Genomic DNA, 17,242 nt, shown 5'->3' on the forward strand with positions numbered 1-17,242 from the left:
CCCCAGTTCTCCCATTGGAAGTGAGGACATTGTAGAAAACTGTGGACTCTAACATATGGTAGGAACCTGCAGACACTAAGTGACTGAGGTTGAAGTGGCATGAATTCTCTATGCAACTAATTTGACACCAGAGGGCCAATTACAACCTGTCAATTAGTACAGTGCTTCAGCCACTATACACTACCCACACCAAATGCAGCCACCAGGCCCATTGAGATTCCTCTAGAAATGATGTAAACCCATTTCTCCAGTGTACACTTCATAACAGTCAATTCAATCAGCCAACCTAGGAATAAACAAACAACCCCAGGGCCAAAACTGGGCCTCTCACCTAGTTTGTAAAGAAAATGTTACTGGCATACAGCCACAATCATTTGTTTATATATTCTCTGCAGAAGTTTTATCTGGAGACTATATAACCAGAAAAGTCTAAAATATTTACTATCTGGCCTTTACAGAAAAAAAAAAAAAAAAATTGGATCTAGCCCAAAGAACCAGGAATTAAGACTCCAAGCAGCCTTTTTCTCCTACCATGGTTGGGGCTGCTCTTACCCTGCAAGTTTAGCAAACCAACTGGCTTCTGAATGAAGTCATTTCTTTTTTTAGCCCTGGTTAACAGGCCTGGGAACCAGAGATGTTGCTTGTCAGAGACAGGCAGGAGCCTGAAACACCTAGCAAGTGATGGTGCCTAATTGTGCTCAATATATGTTTATTGAGTAAATAAAGGAATGGGAAGTTATCCAGTCTGGGCCCTGAACAAAAGTCCATCCTCCCTCCCTCCCTCTGTAGTTTCAAGGTGACCAGTCACACAGGTGGCTGGCAGCAGCCTGGTGACCTAGATGTGTCAGACCTTATCTTATCGGCTTTCCTCCTTCCTTATGTACTTAGCCAGTGCCTACCCGCACAGTGCCCAGGGCCCACTGGCCTGTTGTTTTTATAGCAAAGCAGACAGGCAGGGAGGAGCTTTCCTCCCCCACAGATATATTTTGCTCTCTTTTTTTTTCCTCTGATGAGCAGAGGATGAGAGGAAAATATGGGGACGTCAAGCATGCAGAAGCTCCATCAAGCCTGGTTTCACTTGTTTGTAGGGTCGTTGTTGTTTTCTCTCTCCCCAGGTTTCCTGGGTGAATTGGTCTGAGAAAACTGTTTTTGTAAAGGCCTTCTCACAACCTGACAATTGGAATATTCTGCGTGGAAAGAGGCTGCTGGGGGTACAGTTGAGGAGCTTCTTTAGAAGGCCTAGAGTAGGGGCTGGGAAGGTGGCTCAGTTGTAGAGCGCTTGCCTTGCATGCCTGAGGCCCTGGGTTCCATTCCCCAGCACCACATAAGCAAAAAGAAAAAAAAAAAGCCGGAAGTGGCGCCATGGCTCAAGTGGTAGAGTGCTAGCATTGAGGGACAGCACCCAGGCCCAGAGTTCAGGCCCCACGACCGGACCCAAAAAAAAAAATAGAAGACCTAGAGTAGTAACAAAGCAGCCATTGCCCTGTGGTGAGAGGCTCTGGCCCTGATTATACACACAATTCCCCCCCAAGGACATAGAGTAACCATGGTTAGGGCTGGGAAGGTGGCTCAGTGGTAGAGGGCTTGCCTTGCATGCATGAGGCCCTGGGTTCAGTTCCTCAGCACCACATAAATAGAAAAGGCCAGAAGTGGCCTTGTGGCTTAAGTTGTAGAGCATTAGCCTTGAGCTGAAAAGCTGAGGGACAGTGCCCAGGCCCAGAGTTCAGGCCCCACGACCGACAGAAAAAGAAAAAAAGAAAAAGAAAAAAATGGTCAGGTTTACCCGCTAGCTGGGATTGAAGTGACAGGAGTGGCAGGAAAATAAAAAAAAAAAAAAAAAAAAAAGGCCGAGTGCATTGAACATGTCACGAAAAGTTATCCAATCTGAATGACAAACAATGATGGAATGATGGAAATGAGGTCTCAGCTTGGCCACAGAAAGCTACAGACCTGGCTGTAAATAAGGATCCCCATCTGTGCTGCGCCCTACCCTCTTCTTCAGATGCTGGTGCCCAATGGTGCTTAATGGGTACAAGCTCAGTGAGCGCAGGGCTTCCTGAAGCCTGCCATCATGTACTCACTGTCTGACAGCTACAAGTTCGCTATATTGAGAACCAATGATAAAGCTCAGTGCTGGAGCTTTCCCTCTGAGTTCTGGGTTTTTCCCTTTGGTTCACTGAAAGTGCTGGCTACCCCTTGAGCCATGCCTCCCGTGGTGTTGTCTTGCTTTGTCAAGGGCTTGCTTTTCTGTCCTCTTATCCAGCTGTGTGGTAAACCGGCTACTGTGAAAGCTCTTGGTAGGGCCCACTCCACGAGGGAGAGGAAAAGAAGCTCTGTGGTTCCCCCCCCCCCCAAGATAATTTTCCTTTGGGCATCATAAATTGTCCCTTTAAAGACCCACAAGAGAGAGGGGGTGGGGGGAAGCGCTGTACCACCTGCTCCTTCCCTGACATCACTGTGGTCTGGAAGGGAGGGAGTTTAGGGACTGATTAGATGTTGCTGTTGTTTTTAGCAGCAGCTGGTGGAGCCATCTCCTCCTCTCTTCCTCTCCTCCTCCCCCCTCCTCCTCTGAGTCACTGTCCTGCCAACAGCCACGGACTGGGAGGAGAGGGAAGCCAAGAGCTCCACAGCCCTGACCTCAAGGATAACACTCTGGGTTACCAGGGCAAGCCCTCCCTTAGTTCTGCTAAGCTTTGGGAACAAAGGTATCTGAGATTCTTTTTTTGTTTTGTTTTGTTTTAAGATAAAGAAAACAGCTCTCTCCAAAGAATCCCGCCCCTGTGCAGGAGCTGCACCAACAGAAAGAGGCAAACTGAGAAGCAATGCTCAGCTACAGCTCCAACACCCGGCCTTGAAACTCTCTTCCCTCTGCCTGAGCGGCTGTAGTCTCGGTAGATGGCTATTGACTCATGGGTCAGAGGCACTAACCACCTGATGGTTTATAGGGGAAGAGGTAGGGGGAGATTTTTTCCATTTAAATTATTCTAGGGAAGCCTCACTGCTGCTTGCAGATAATGCCCCAGAGAGCAACAGTAGAAGCTGCTGCTCCTATTTATCTCTGGAGACCTGCTGGTCCCCTTAGAATTATAAGGGGCAAGAAAGAGGCATAATGATTAGAGGCCTCAGGAGACCACTACAGCCACTATATGGCTACTATAAGCAGTATGCCCACCTTTGGTCCTCAGTTCCACCCATACCTGAGCTCCTCCCATTCCTGGAGTTCCAGCCATACAGCTGGCCCCTCCCTCTCTCCCCCCAGACCCACCTAAACTCCCATCTACCTTACTTCCAATCCCTCAGACCCAGCTGCTACCTAGATAGTGGAGGCTGCCATGTGCTCTCTCTGGGGCAAATTGGCTGCTCTAATAAACGTTATAATAATCTTTCTCCTGTACCTGCCTGCCTCCGCATGGTCCCCTGGCATGGATGTGATGGATCCTTTCAGCTACAGTGCAACAGCTAGGATTCAAAAGGAAGGAAACAAGCAAATAAGGCAGGGGGCCAAGTTATGTCTGAGGGCCAATTTCCATTTGATTTTGCTTAGTCAATATTCACAGAATAATAAGTTACTAACATTGAGCATTTACTGAGATCAAACACTAACTACTTTATATTGAATTCCCACAAAAGTCCTACCAGATATCTAACTTAATATCAGTCCTGTTTTACTACTAAGAAATATTTCACTGGTTTTTGGGTTTGTTTGTTTGTTTATTTGTTTATCAGTCATGGGGCTTGAACTCTGGGCCAGAGCACTGTCCCTCAACTCTTCAGCTCAAGGCGAGGGCTCTACCACTTGAGCCACAGTGCCACTTCCAGTTTTCTGAGTGGTTAATTGGAGATAAAAGTCTCACAGACTTGACTGCCTGGGCTAGCTTTGAACTGCTATACTCAGATCTCAGCCTCCTGAGTAGCTAGGATTACAGGCATGAGCCACAGGCACCTGGCTTCACTGCTTTACTCTAAGCCAGGGTTTAAACACAGGTATCTGGAAGCCACAGAGGCATGTGGCCATGGATCATCAGATGCTGTTCTGTCAGAATAAGGGAGGGGGGGCAGAAACAGTAGACAAAGGCAGTCTATTCTACTGTACTCTTTTAGTTGATAAAGGAGAGGTGGACAGTCTTGCAAGATCACAAGGATTTTGGCTTTCACTCCCTCACCTTCAGGGCTTCCTCCAGAATGTACAAGTGCCTGTTTCATGCAAGACAGTAGGTGGTGGTGGAGAGTACAAAATTAACTGCTCTCCATTTCTTTTTGAGGGCTTTGACTTCCTAGTCTATAAAATAAGGTGTAGAAAATCAAAGTCCAAAGGCCTCTATGTTTCTAAAGTTCAAGAGTCTATGACCCCAGAATACTCAGAACGAGACATAAAGAATGCCATTGACCATTATTGTACTTATAACCTGATTTTGGGAATTGTAATTCTTTTGCACAACTACTTAACAATTAAAAAAAAAAAAAAGAGGGCTGGGAAGGTGGCTCATTGGTAGAGCACTTGCCTTGCATGCATGAGGCCCTGGGTTCAACTCCTCAGTACCATATAAGCAGAAGAAAAAAAAAAGCCAGAAGTGGCACTGTGGCTCAAGTGGTAGAGTGCTAGCCTTGAGCTGAAGAGCTGAGGGACAGCGCCCAGGCCCAGAGTTCAAGTCCCACCACTGGCCATTAAAAAAAAAAAAAAGAATGCATCTATCAGGCATGGCAGCACATATCCAACCCAAGCACTCAGCAGGCTGAGGCAAGCTGAGCCAGCCTGGACTACAAATAGTCTAAGTCAGAAAAGAAAGGGGAGGGGAAGGTAGGGAAAAGAAGGGGAAGGGAGGGGAGGAGAAGGAGAAGAGAAAGGGGAAGGGAGAAAGGAAGAAGGGGGAAAGGGGGAAGAAGGAGGGGGAAAAGGGAGAAAGAGGGAAGGAAAGGAAAGGAGAAAGGTAAGGAAAAAGGGAAAAGGGAAGGGAAGGGCAAGGGAAGGGGAAAGGAGGGAAGGAGGAAAAAAGTTGAGTCCAACCACAACAGCATATTCCACAGTACATGCCAGTCATCAGTAACTTTCAAAACAAACAACAAAAACAACAAGAAGTAGGCAAATGAGTTCTACATGAAGGTCCTGAGTTCAATCCCCAGGAAAGAAGTAATTAGAAAAGAAAGCAATGAGGACTCTCCAGTTAAGAAAAATAACAGTAAGGAATAAGTATAGGATTTACTGTGCATATTATTGAGAGACTAACCATAGAGAGCCAGTGGCTAAAGGGTTACCCAGGCTATACTGTACAGCTGTGATGAGGAGGGAATGGGTAGAAGCAGATGTGGACTGTCTGGCTTCTAGGAACCTTAGCCTTAGGCAAGTCAGTTAATCCCTACACTGAAGAGATGTTGTAAAATAAGGGATGGAGTAAGTCTGGAAGAATTCCTGGCACACAGTAGAGGTTCAATAAATAGCAGCAATGTAGGGTTATTTTTTTTTCCCAAACTAGAGTTCTTTAGGACGGCAAACCTAATCTCATCTACAACATTCCTGCAGCCCCTCAAGAATCCTAGCTCTCAAAGTGCAGAAATTGTGTTGGTTTCCATCTCTTTGTCCTTAGCACCTAGCCCAAAAGCCTGCCTTAGCATATTATTCAACAAAACTGTACTAATGTAGAGGAAGAGTCCTCCCACATGGGTTGGAGTTCAGCAGCCACTTCTTTGTCTCCCCTCCCATCCCCCATCATCACTACCACCAAATTACCCAGTTGAGAAAGTTTCTTGCTGGCCAAGGTGGTACACACCCAGATTAACTGAGGCAGAACTCTGGAGTAAGGACCAGCCTGAGCTACATAGTAAGACTCAAGTCTCCCCACCCCCTCCCAACACCTCTTCTCCATAAAAGAAAAAGTTCTCTTTGAATTTTGAGTAGGAACACAACTTTGTGATCACCTGTGCCTCCTAAGTGCCCAGACACTAATACACAAAGGGATGTATGATTAAAACCTTATTCTAGGCATTTGTGAACCACAGAGTTAATTTTTGGGGCACGCCTCATTGCTCAAGTCAACATTTCCTCTTGGTATTTAAAGTAACCACATAGAAAGGATCACGTTGGAGCAGATTTGTGATCCAGCTGCTGGCAGTCTGCAGGAAAAACAAAACAAAGAAACAAAACAAAACAAAAAACAAAGATGATTCACCAGACTTGATCTCCATAAGCTCCCTGGATACAAATTAGTTAGCAATGCTACCTACATTTTTTTTGTTGTTTTGCTTATTTTTTGTTGTTGTTATTACCAGTCCTGAGGCTTGAATTCAGGGCCTGGGCACTGTTCTGAGCTTCTTTTGCTCAAGGTTAGCACTCTACTACTTGAACCACAGAACCACTTCCAGCCTTTTCTGTTTATGTGGTACTGAGGAATTGAACCCAGGGCTTCATGCATGCTAGGCAAGCACTCTATCACAAAAGCACATCTCCAGCCTGTTTTACTTAATTTTGGTTGTTGTTGTTTAAGTTCAAATATCATGATGTACCCCAGGCTAGCCTAGAATTTGCTATATATCCCACGGTGTCCTCAAATTCACAATCCTCATGCTTTCATCTATGGAGTGGTGACATTTCATACATGCACCATGCACCACCAGGTCAGGCAGGAGCTGTGGAACACTACTTTTCACAATGAAGAAGCGCAATTCAGGACACAGAATATTTCTATTTCTCTGCTAAGCAGGACGAGTAATTACTGAATGCCCCCAGGTGCATGAACATATCCAGGCAACATCAATGGGTACTCTCAAATTCCCATTTGTAGTCTCTTCCTCAGCAGCTCCTCTACATCCTAATAACAGCCAGGATTGGCTAGCTAGTCATGTTACTATGTGCTCAAGTCTTAAGCAGCAACAAATTGCCAAGGCTGAACTTCTAGTGTCCTACTCTTTCAATGTATTTTTTTTTTGGGGGGGGGGGGGGGTCCGGTCGTAGGGCCTGAACTCTGGGCCTGGGTGCTGTCCCTCAGCTCTTCAGCTCAAGGCTAGCACTCTACCACTTGAGCCACAGCACCACTTCCGGCTTTTTTTTTTTCTCTTTTGCTTATGTGGTGCGGAGGAATCGAACCCAGGGCCTCAGGCATGCAAGGCAAGTGCTCTACCACTGAGCCACCTTCCCAGCCCTCATGTATTTTCACACAGTCCCTCTATATCTAATCCAAAAGAATGGCTTCATTCTTCACGCTGCTCTTTTTACAGGCCTCTCTCATCCTATTCCACACATCCAGGTTGCTTCCAACCACAGCTCCATGCCACTTCTTCCTTGCAAGAACTCCCACCAAAAAGAAAAAAAAAAAGAACTCCCACAACTTCATTTTCCGGACAGATCTTAAAAGATTTGATTGGTTTATCATTTTCCCAACAAACAGTGAAAACTAACTTGGGGGAGGAAAAGCCGCATATACATAGAATCACACTTCCAATTAGCTTCAAGGGGTCCTAGAAGCTACTCCAGCCTCAACTCCCTGATGAAAAGCTCTTATATAGTACTAACAGTCATTCACTCAAATATTGTAAGAATCCAGGAACTATGCTAGTGCTCCAGGCTGAAAGATAACCTCCTGACCATCTCCTCAAGCAGTGCACAGGTTAACAGCACCCCAGTGTTGTTATACTTGTGACAACTGTTAAGAATAGGAAGTAAAGCCTTCAAGATGACTAATGAACTCATTTTATCTGGGACCTGAACTCAGAGCCTATATACTTAGGGTCTATCTACTCTACCACTTGAACCACACTCTAGTTGTTTTTTTTTTCTGGTTTTTATTTTTATTTTTTTGTCAATTATGGAGTCTGAACTCAGTGCCTGAGCGCTGTCCTGAACCTTTTCACTCAGGGCTAGTGCTATACCACTTTGAGCCACAGCTCTATTTCTGGTTTTCTGGTAGTTAATTACAAATAAGAGTCATAGACTTTCCTGCCCAGGCTGGCTTTGAACTGCAATCCTCTTACCTTAGCCTTCTAAGAAGCTAAGATTACCGGAGTCAGCCACCGGCACCTGGTGCGCACCCTAGTTTGTCTACGTTGTTTCAGGTAAGGTCTCCTGTTTGTCTGGGCTGGTTTTGGAACAGCCTCTGCCTCCCAAGTAACTGGGTTTACAGGCATGTGCCAGCACACCCTGTGAACCAACTAAGGATGAAATTTCTGAAGGCATTACTCTAATAACAATTGTAGAGCTCTACACAGAGGTGGTGCAGTACATACTTAGACTCCGTGCAATGATGGAATGTACAGTCTAAAAAGCAAATACTGACCACAGCCTTCACTGTTATTATCCACATATACTAGAAATTCAAGGTCCAATGAACATGTCCTATTTAGACTAGCTATGCCACACAAACTGTCCAGCCTAATTTATGCCTCATCCTAGCCTGAATTAGTTCAATCTGTCTTGATGGAAGATACAATAAGACAGAACATTTTACTAGCTGCAAATAATTTCTCTTCACCAAGAAACAGAGTAATCTATAAACATATCTCTTGGTTGAGAGATTTTGTGTTCAGACTTGGTCCACCTGTCACCCCTTCCTGGGTAGCCAACAGATCACTCTATAAAAGAGCTGACATTTCCTTAGAAGGAGACAAGACTTTCAGAGGTAAATTACTTGAGGAAAAGATGTAACTGAGGTCAAAGAAGTAACTTCTCCTTACAAAGCCAAATCTGTTAAATGTGTTTTGAAATAGGCTGACTAGGCTGAATTGGAACTCTTCTACAATTTATCATTTTCTGCATTCGCCATACACAAGTGCTTCTTAAGAAACACTGCCATTTTTAACAAGAAAAGGAGGTATGGTATCCTAAAGCTATCATATAGGTCTTATAAACATTTATAAATTTCCATGCAATCTTTTTTTTTTTTTTTTTTTTGTCAGTCCTGGGGCTTGAATTCAGGGCCTGGGCACTGTCCCTGAGATTCTTTTGCTCAAGGTTAGCACTCTACCACTTGAGTGACAGCACCACTTCTGGCTTTTTCTGTGTATGGGGTACTGAGGAATTGAATCCAGGATTCATGCATGCTTGGCAAGCACTCTACCACTCAGCCATGTTCCCAGTCTGATTTCCATGCAATCTTATTGTTTCCTCTATTTAGTTTTTCCTTTGTTGTTGTTGTTTTTTGTCAGTCATGGTGCTTGAACTCTGGGCCTGGGCGCTGTCCCTCAGCATTTCAGCTCAAGGCAAGCGCTCTACCACTTGAGACATAGCACCACTTCCAGTTTTCTGGTGGTTTATTGGAGATAAGAGTCTCACGGACTTTTCTCCCCTGGGCTGGCTTTGAACTGTGATCCTCAGGATCTCAGCCTCCTGAGTAGCTAGGGTTACAGTCATGAGCCACTGGCAGCCCTGCTTCCTCTCTATTGTAAAAATACTAACTGTATTCCAATGGTTTGTTAATTTGGTATATCACATCTATGAGTTACTGAAAATCTATGAGTTACTGAAAATCTCAAAAATTAGATTCTAACACATTTTGTAACCTAGAGAAATTTAGAGGATAGTTATCTGCAGGATTTTCCTCTTAGAGTACACATAATCTTTATGAATTATGCTGTTTGATGTGACAGTAAAACTAACACTATCACTACAACCCAATGCTTGCCATGACACTTTTCAGTGAACCAAGGGAAAAGAAATGAGGACAGTTTTAGAAATAATAGTACTGAATTTATTCTTCACATCACATTTTTAGGACATTAATTTGTTTTTCTTCTGTGCCACTCCTAGAGCTTGAACTCAGGGCCTCAGTGCTGTCCTTGAGCTTTTCTGCTCAAGGCTATTTAGTGCTCTACCACTTGAGCCACAATTCCACTTCTGGCTTCTTTCATGGTTAAATGGAGCTAAGAGTCTCGTGGACTGGCTGGTTTTAGCAATCCTCAGACTTCAGCCTCCTGAGTAGCTGGGATTATAGGCATGGGCTACCAGCACTTGTCTTCAGGACATTAATATTTTATTGGTGGGTGGCAGGAATTAAAAAGAAATGATGCTCTGCCCTGACAGGAGAGTCAGCAGGGCTGAGACAGAGCTCTGTACTTCCATACCATTATCCCTATGTCTATAACCTCTATGCCACGGCTTTTGGGGTACCTGTCTTACTGGGAATCACTGGTTTAAAACACTACAGGCTCAGAGGCAGAAGTGGGAAAAGGGAGTATAGGGCTAGCCTTTTGGCAGACACCAGATCAATAGAGACTTCAGAACATCTTGCCCTCTACATCTCTTCTCAAAGTAATGCTGCAAATAACCTCTAAGTAGGAAGAGAAAAACCCAAATGCCACCAGTCAGCCCAATGGAACCTGGTAGAGAACAAAAACAACTTGCCTCCTCCTATGTTCCTGAAAGCAAGGCAGGCCAGGGCTGCTCACAGCAAGCAAAGCCAAAGTTACGATGTAGAGATCCCTGGCTCAGATGCTTTGTGACCTCAGGCTGATCACTTGACTTGCACGTGGCCTGTTTCCTCATGAACAGAGGTCGGGCTAAATTATCTGCAATTCTAGGAACCCACAAGACAATTGGTTAAAAAAAAAAAAGTAAAAAAAGCATGAGCGGGTGAGCAAAAATTCCTCCTCCCACCTGCTCTGGACACCTATTCTATGGCCTCCTGCAATGCCTTTCCTCCAAGAGCACTAAAGCAGCCTCTGTGTCTAAGAATGAAGTCACAAGTGTCTAAAATGGGCTTGTGATCAACTAATTTCCTACTCCCCAAAGGCCTATTGCACAATTTAAGCAGTGGGAAGGAATAGAGGTAACATTTCACACAAAGCTTTGTCAAGACCCAGGTTTCCATTAATAGATTGGTGACCACTGATTTAGACTATTCTCACTCGAGGCAACAAATTAGTCTGAAGCTATTATTTCATAACCAAAGTATATTTTTGTACAAAAGATGGCATGATTAAGAAAGAAACAACAGTGTGAGCAATTCCTGGTGCCAACTGAAAATACCTCTGCATGCAAACACTCCAGCATTTAGAGCACAGCACCCCCTAAGAAAGAAATTGTAGGATGCATCAGCACATTCCCTAGATAGTTCTATTATCAATTCAAAGTTTGGATATATAAACACACACACACATATACACACACACCACACCAGGAAAGCCTGTGTTGCTTTCTATACACACCGGCTTTCCTACTGCCCACTGCCCTTTCTTCATTTCCAATACTTAGGCTTCACGTTCCAATGCAAAACTATCATATCATGGCTAATTTAAACCTATTTAGTACCAGCAGGAATAATACCCTTAGACCTATTCCTCCCTTTGCATTTTTGGACAATAAGGACAAGAGAAGCAATTGAACTACTTTAGATTTGCACAGAGCTTTGTAATTTGCAAACCACCCACATATCCATGATCTCATCTGAGCCTATAATAACACAATATAGAAAACCAGCTCCTTCCCCAGTGAGAAATATCTTTCTCCTAAGATGTCTTTCTCATGGTAGCTCACATTGTCCTTATAAAGAGGCCAGAATAAACCACATGCAATGGCACACACCAACTACCATCCTTAATGGACTTAGAAGAAGACCATCAAGAGAACAGCTGGGTGCTGGTGGATCACGACTATAATCCTAGCTACTCAGAAGGCTGAGATCTGAGGAGCATGGTTCAAAGCCAGCCCAGTCAGGAAAGACTGTGAGACTCTTATCTCCAACAAACCACTCAGAAAACTGGAAGTGGCACTGTGGCTCAAGTGGTAGAGCACTTGCCTTAAGCTGAAGAGCTGAGGGACAGCAACCAGGCCCAGAGTTCAAGCTCTATGACCGTCCAAAAAACAACAACAGAGAGAACATTATCTTTCCCCATTTAATGAATGACAGATTCAGGGGTTGAGTAGCCCACTAGAGGTAACTAAGCCTCTGTACATGCAAATTGAGCACAGGATTCTTTCTAAAACCATATCAATATAGACCCTAGTTGTTTAAACAAACAAACAAAATTGCCAACAAAATGCTGAGCTTTCCAGACTAAAGGCCCCGTTGCAAGTACAAAGTATCGTTTAATTGCACTGCTGTATGGGCTCCAATGATCTTTAGAGGCTGCCCAGATCTTGACTCCCACTGTGCAGATTCTGAAACTGCACAGGAGATTAAGTCAAGAGGGGAGAACAGGAGGGACATTCTCTCCTTGAACTTTCTTCAGGAGAAGGGGAGGGGAGATGCAAAGAAAGGCCCATTTTCTAAGAAGGGAACTAGGGTGATGATCTTTCCATTAAGTTGACCTGCATAAGAATGTATAGATTATTTAATGCCGGGGGTGGCTGTGGAGTGAAATAAAGGAATCTTTGTACAATGCCAACCACAGTTCCCTCACTCTTTCCCCATAGTCAGGCATTTCACCCAACTCCTTAAATCATCTAGCTCTAATGCACCCCATCTGTGCACCGGCTGTAGCCAATGAAATCACAGTTGTGCTGACTTTGGCCTAGACTTGTGAATGAGCCTTTCTGCCCCCAAATGGGGCAGAAAGGAGGACATGAGGCCAACGAAGTCTTTTTTGCTCATTACTTGTCTTCGAGTCTCACGCCCCATCTATCCATTTAATCATGTACTGAGCTCTTACCATGAACAACAACACACAAACTCAAGGATATGAAAAGAGCTCATGAAGAAGCCAGATCAGAGGCCCAGTACACCCAGTCAAATGGGTCAGATATAAGAAAGGCCATTACCATCTACACATATTCCACTTCTGCCAGTCTTACAAAGCCCAGCTCAAATCATTTCATTTTCTGAAATAATCTTTCTTCTCTGAGCCTCCTATTTGAGATCCTTGGGCAACTTTTACGAGTCTCAGCTCCTCCAATGGTATAAAACATGGCTAGCTGCATTCCTAAAGATTTCTTGTGGGGGCCGAGTGGAATAGCCTTTAAGCAGTTTTTAGGACATGAATGTTAATTCTCAGGTTACTAGTAACTCAATTTGGGGTGGGGGTGGGGAGTGGTAATTGGTTCTGGGGCTCGAACTCAAGATGTCTTACTCTGACTTGGCTTTTGGGCTCATGGCTAGTGCTCTACCATTTTATCCATTTTCTAATTTGGCATTTTGATGGCTAATTAGAGATGGCATCTTGAGGACTTTTCTGCCAGGACTTGTGGCTTGGAACCACAAAACCCAGATCTCAGCCTCCTAAATTGCTAGGATTACAGGCATGAGCTACTGGCATTATCTCCATTTCTTATGCTACCTGGTTTTCCCACTAGATACAAACACTGTCTTTGGAGGTTTCAAAAAAACATCCAGGGTCCAGAGAATTGGATGCTCTCTTCTCAGTACCACAGCCTCTCACATACATGCAAACTTCCAGACGAGGAGCTGCCCCAGAAATCCAAGAGACACGAGATTAGACAAATTAGCTGATATAGAAAGGGCTGGGAGTGTGACCCAAAGGGTGCAGCACCTGTGTAGCAAGGACAAAGCCCTGAGTTCAAAACCAAGCACTGTCAAAAAAAAGAAAAAGGGAAAAAAGAAAGGTATCTAAAGGATAGTTGAAGTATAAATAGCATAAAGGAGAACCATTTTCAGAAATGCAGAGAAGAGAAAGTGGGACAGCATAAAAGTACAGCCAGGATTTAAGGGATCCAGGCATTGGGCTAACAATTACTATATACCCCAGAATAGACTGAGAACAAGGAATTCCATCCTCCGGCCCGATCTAGAGAATTTCAACTACCATAGACATGGGTTGTCCAGCCAGCTAGCTAGCCAGTAGTGTTCTGTAACTATTGAGCCCTCATCCTTCTCTGGCTGAAGCTCCCAAACCACAGGCAATGAAAGCAAGGTTGTCTTTTCCAGTAGTGCTTGTGCTTGTAAATAGATCAGGAACATTTGTTTGGATCTGCGAAAGGGCTTTTTTTTTTTTAAACCATAATGGCACTTTTAAATCCAAGTCCTGGTGAAAGATGTTTAAGGGGGGGAAAAAAGGTCGCCCTTGTTTCTTTGTCACTCAGCCTAGTAAAACCTGTTTGTCCTCCTCTAAGATCTAGGGCTAGGGGAGAGGTAGCTCCCCTAGGAATGCAACTGGAAGTATTCAGTTCCTGGATTACACAATTGGGACAATCCCCCCCAAGCCCCAACTTTAGAAGCAGTTGTCAAGGCTCTGCAGAGAAGACTGTTCCATTCTTTCTCCTGACTATGATCAAATGTCATTCCTTATTAAATCACGCATAGCCCTAAAGCCATTGGGTCGGCTTTTCAACAGGCCATTTTCTCCCCCAAAGGTCACTCTTTTGGTAATGGCACAGCTTCTCAGCTTGCCCAAGGGCTTGCCAGGAACTCTCATCTTAACTAATCAATTCTCTGGGAGTATGGGGGGGGGGGGGGGGGGTATAACTCAGTGGGAGAGCACTTGCCTAGCATGTGAAAAGCCCCAGGTTTGATTCCCAGCACTGAAAAACAAAACAACTCTCCTCTCCCTTTTCAACAAAAAAGACTCTTCATCTAGCAACCTAAGCCACAGCAGTGTGTTCTAATTATTCCTTAGCCCCTCTTTTCTCTAGCCTGCAACTTGCCAGTCCCTCCAAGCTTCCAAAGATGACATCTAATTTCCTAAATAAATTAAACTATGATCTGTCCCTGCAACACTTGGGAGATATTTCTCAGTTGAGTGGGTCAGCCATCTTTGTGCAAAAGATGGAGTTCCAAAGATGATGGCTCTGTAAGGGCTTCTAAACCTCTGTAATACTAGGAACCGTTAGTGCCCTCCCCAGGGGTAGGGAAGAAAGGCCTGCAGGAGACATGTACCTTAGAGATTAGTTCATCGTGATTGGCCAAGTGAGCTCTGCAATGGATGCAGCTGTAGGTCCGGTGGCAGGAGGGCAGATATGCCTGGAAAGTCTTAGATCTTGTCATCTTCACCATTGGCGCCGCTGAGCGTGGAGTGAACTCCGGGGCAGCCCACGAAGCACTCCCACAGGATGGGTCGCACGGGAAACACCGAAAAACACAGGTAAAGGCCGTGGTTTGGCAGTGGGTGGGTGTGGGGCAGGCTCCACACACTGGTGATGTCTTCAGAGGAAGGACCCTCAAGCAGAGGTCTAGGGCTGGTTCTCAGCAGCCTGAAGGGCCAAGATAAGGGAAACCTCATTAGCAAGGATTCTGGGAAAGTAAGAGAGCCGCATATGCAGAGTGATACAGCCCCTTTCTCTGTTCCCCACACCTGTGACCAAATTGCCCAATGAATGAGAAAGAAGCCATTCCCGACTTGCTGTTTTGGAGACTTGGCCTCAACACAGCACTGTCATGTCCCTAAGGGCTAACCAGCTCATTTGGGATAAGTGACTCCTTTTGCAATCCCTTGCTCAGAAGTGCCCAGAAAAAAGTCAATGAATGAGAGAGGAGATGGGTGGGGTTGGGAGAGATGGAGAATTACAAGAGGGGTGACGTTGATCAAGATGTACTAACAAGATGTAAGTACTGACACTGAATTGAGACCTTTTGTATACTTAAGTAATAAATATTGATGAATGAAATTAAGAGCATATTAGAACTCCTGCCTTTGAAAATTGTAGTGGCATGAATTATACCAGAATATCTTCGAACAGCAGGCTTCCCATTACTCCTCCCAGAATACTAGCAGCGCCCCCCCAGCACACACATACACAAACACACACACACACACACACACACACACACACACGCAGCCTCAGCTTTTTATTCTTGTTTCTTGCTTGTTTGTTATTGTTGGTTTTTTTTTTCTTTTTTTTTTTTTGTTTGTTTTTGCCAGTCCTATGGCTTGAACTCAAGGCCTGAGAGCTGTCTCAGAGCCTCTTTGCAATCAAGGCTAGAGCTCTACCTTTTCAGCCACAGTTCTACTTCTGCTTTTTTTTCTGAATAGTTTATTGGAGATGATAAGCTCAGGGACTTTTCTGCCCTACCTGGCTTCACACTGTGAGCATCAGATCTCAGCTTCCTAAGTAGCTAGGATTATAGGCATGAGCCACAAGTGTTGGGCTAGTTCTTTTATTCCACTGAGAACCAAAGACACAGAGAAAGTGGAAGTGACTCCTAGGGTATGCAAATGTGCAGGTGAGCCCCAAATATGCAGGTGAGCCACAAAGTCTGAGCCTACCTGCCCTTCCAGAGTTCAACCTGCGAGACTCTGGCATCTTTCTATTCCCTAGACATCAGTAATGGTGGTGGCGCCCCATTTGCCTCCCTCTCAGGAGATACTGAGTGTTAATTAACACCTGTATCCTGCTTTTGAAGATGAAATTATATAGAGAGATTGAGGGGAGACAAACAAAATGAGATCTTACTTGGTGGATTATGTCTGGGATTCATCTGGACATTTAAGGGAAAGCCCATAAATCACAGTCTTCTTTCTTTCTCCAAACCTCACTGGCACCTTTCCCACCACAGCATTCAGCCATTCTACTCCTGTACAGTCTGAATGGCAAATGCTACTGCCTAGTACAAGTCTGTTGATAGTGGGCATTAGCCTTTATCCAACAGTGAGAACATGTCCTTCTGTAGCTCTGAGCCAAGTTGGCTTCCCATCCATTGAGTCTCATATATATGTGAGATGTTTAACTACCGAAGGGATTCACACCTACCTATAGGGAACTGGGGATGATCTTTTCCCTCCAATGATACTCTTTTTCTCTTTCTTTCTCTCCCTCCCCCCACCCCCCTCTCTTTCACACACACACACACACACACACACACACACACACACACTCATATATTCATTATGAACCCAGGGCCTTGTCATATATTCATTATGAACCCAGGGCCTTGCTTCTGCTTATGTAAGTTCTCTACCACTTGAGCTACACCTCCACAGCCTTTTTGCTTGTATTTTGCTTTTTCAAATTTTTTATTGTGATTAAGTGGTTACATAATTTCCCAAATTTCTCAGTATTGTGGGATAGTGATGCTCAGTTAAAGTCACAAACACATTCTAATTTCCTGGAGCAAATTATCTATCACGGTCTATAACATTTATGAGTTCTATGAGCTTTGGGATACAGTTATTTCTTCCACACTGGGTGATACGTCCATTTCTTTTGTTTTGCATAGCATCAGCTGTTCCCTCTTTCCCACTTGTTCCCTCCCTCCCATCACTGCCATTGAGTTGCTTAGTTCATTTTGGTTAATGTCCAGTGCAGCTGATGGGTCCCGCTGTTACATGTTTTTCCCAGATTCCCTCTAGTTTGTGTCGTCTTCCTGGTTCCCCTCTGGTGTACACATATACCATACATGTGATCAGCAGCATGGGGATATTTAGTAGT

General features: G+C 44.5%; 1 protein-coding gene across 1 annotated transcript in view; it reads right to left on the reverse strand.

The window, feature by feature from the left end:
* Ypel2 (yippee like 2) overlaps positions 1 to 15,044 on the reverse strand; it is a 39,278-nt gene extending 24,234 nt beyond the window's left edge. The window contains exon 1 of the mRNA XM_042692449.1: positions 14,754 to 15,044. Within this exon, the coding sequence (XP_042548383.1) occupies positions 14,754 to 14,870 (117 nt within the window). The 5' untranslated portion in view covers positions 14,871 to 15,044. The remainder of the gene's footprint in view (positions 1 to 14,753) is intronic.
* Positions 15,045 to 17,242: the final 2,198 nt, after the last annotated feature.

This window comes from Dipodomys spectabilis, unplaced genomic scaffold (assembly GCF_019054845.1).
Source record: "Dipodomys spectabilis isolate Male_0828 unplaced genomic scaffold, ASM1905484v1 ptg000004l, whole genome shotgun sequence".
Lineage (NCBI taxonomy): Eukaryota > Metazoa > Chordata > Mammalia > Rodentia > Heteromyidae > Dipodomys > Dipodomys spectabilis.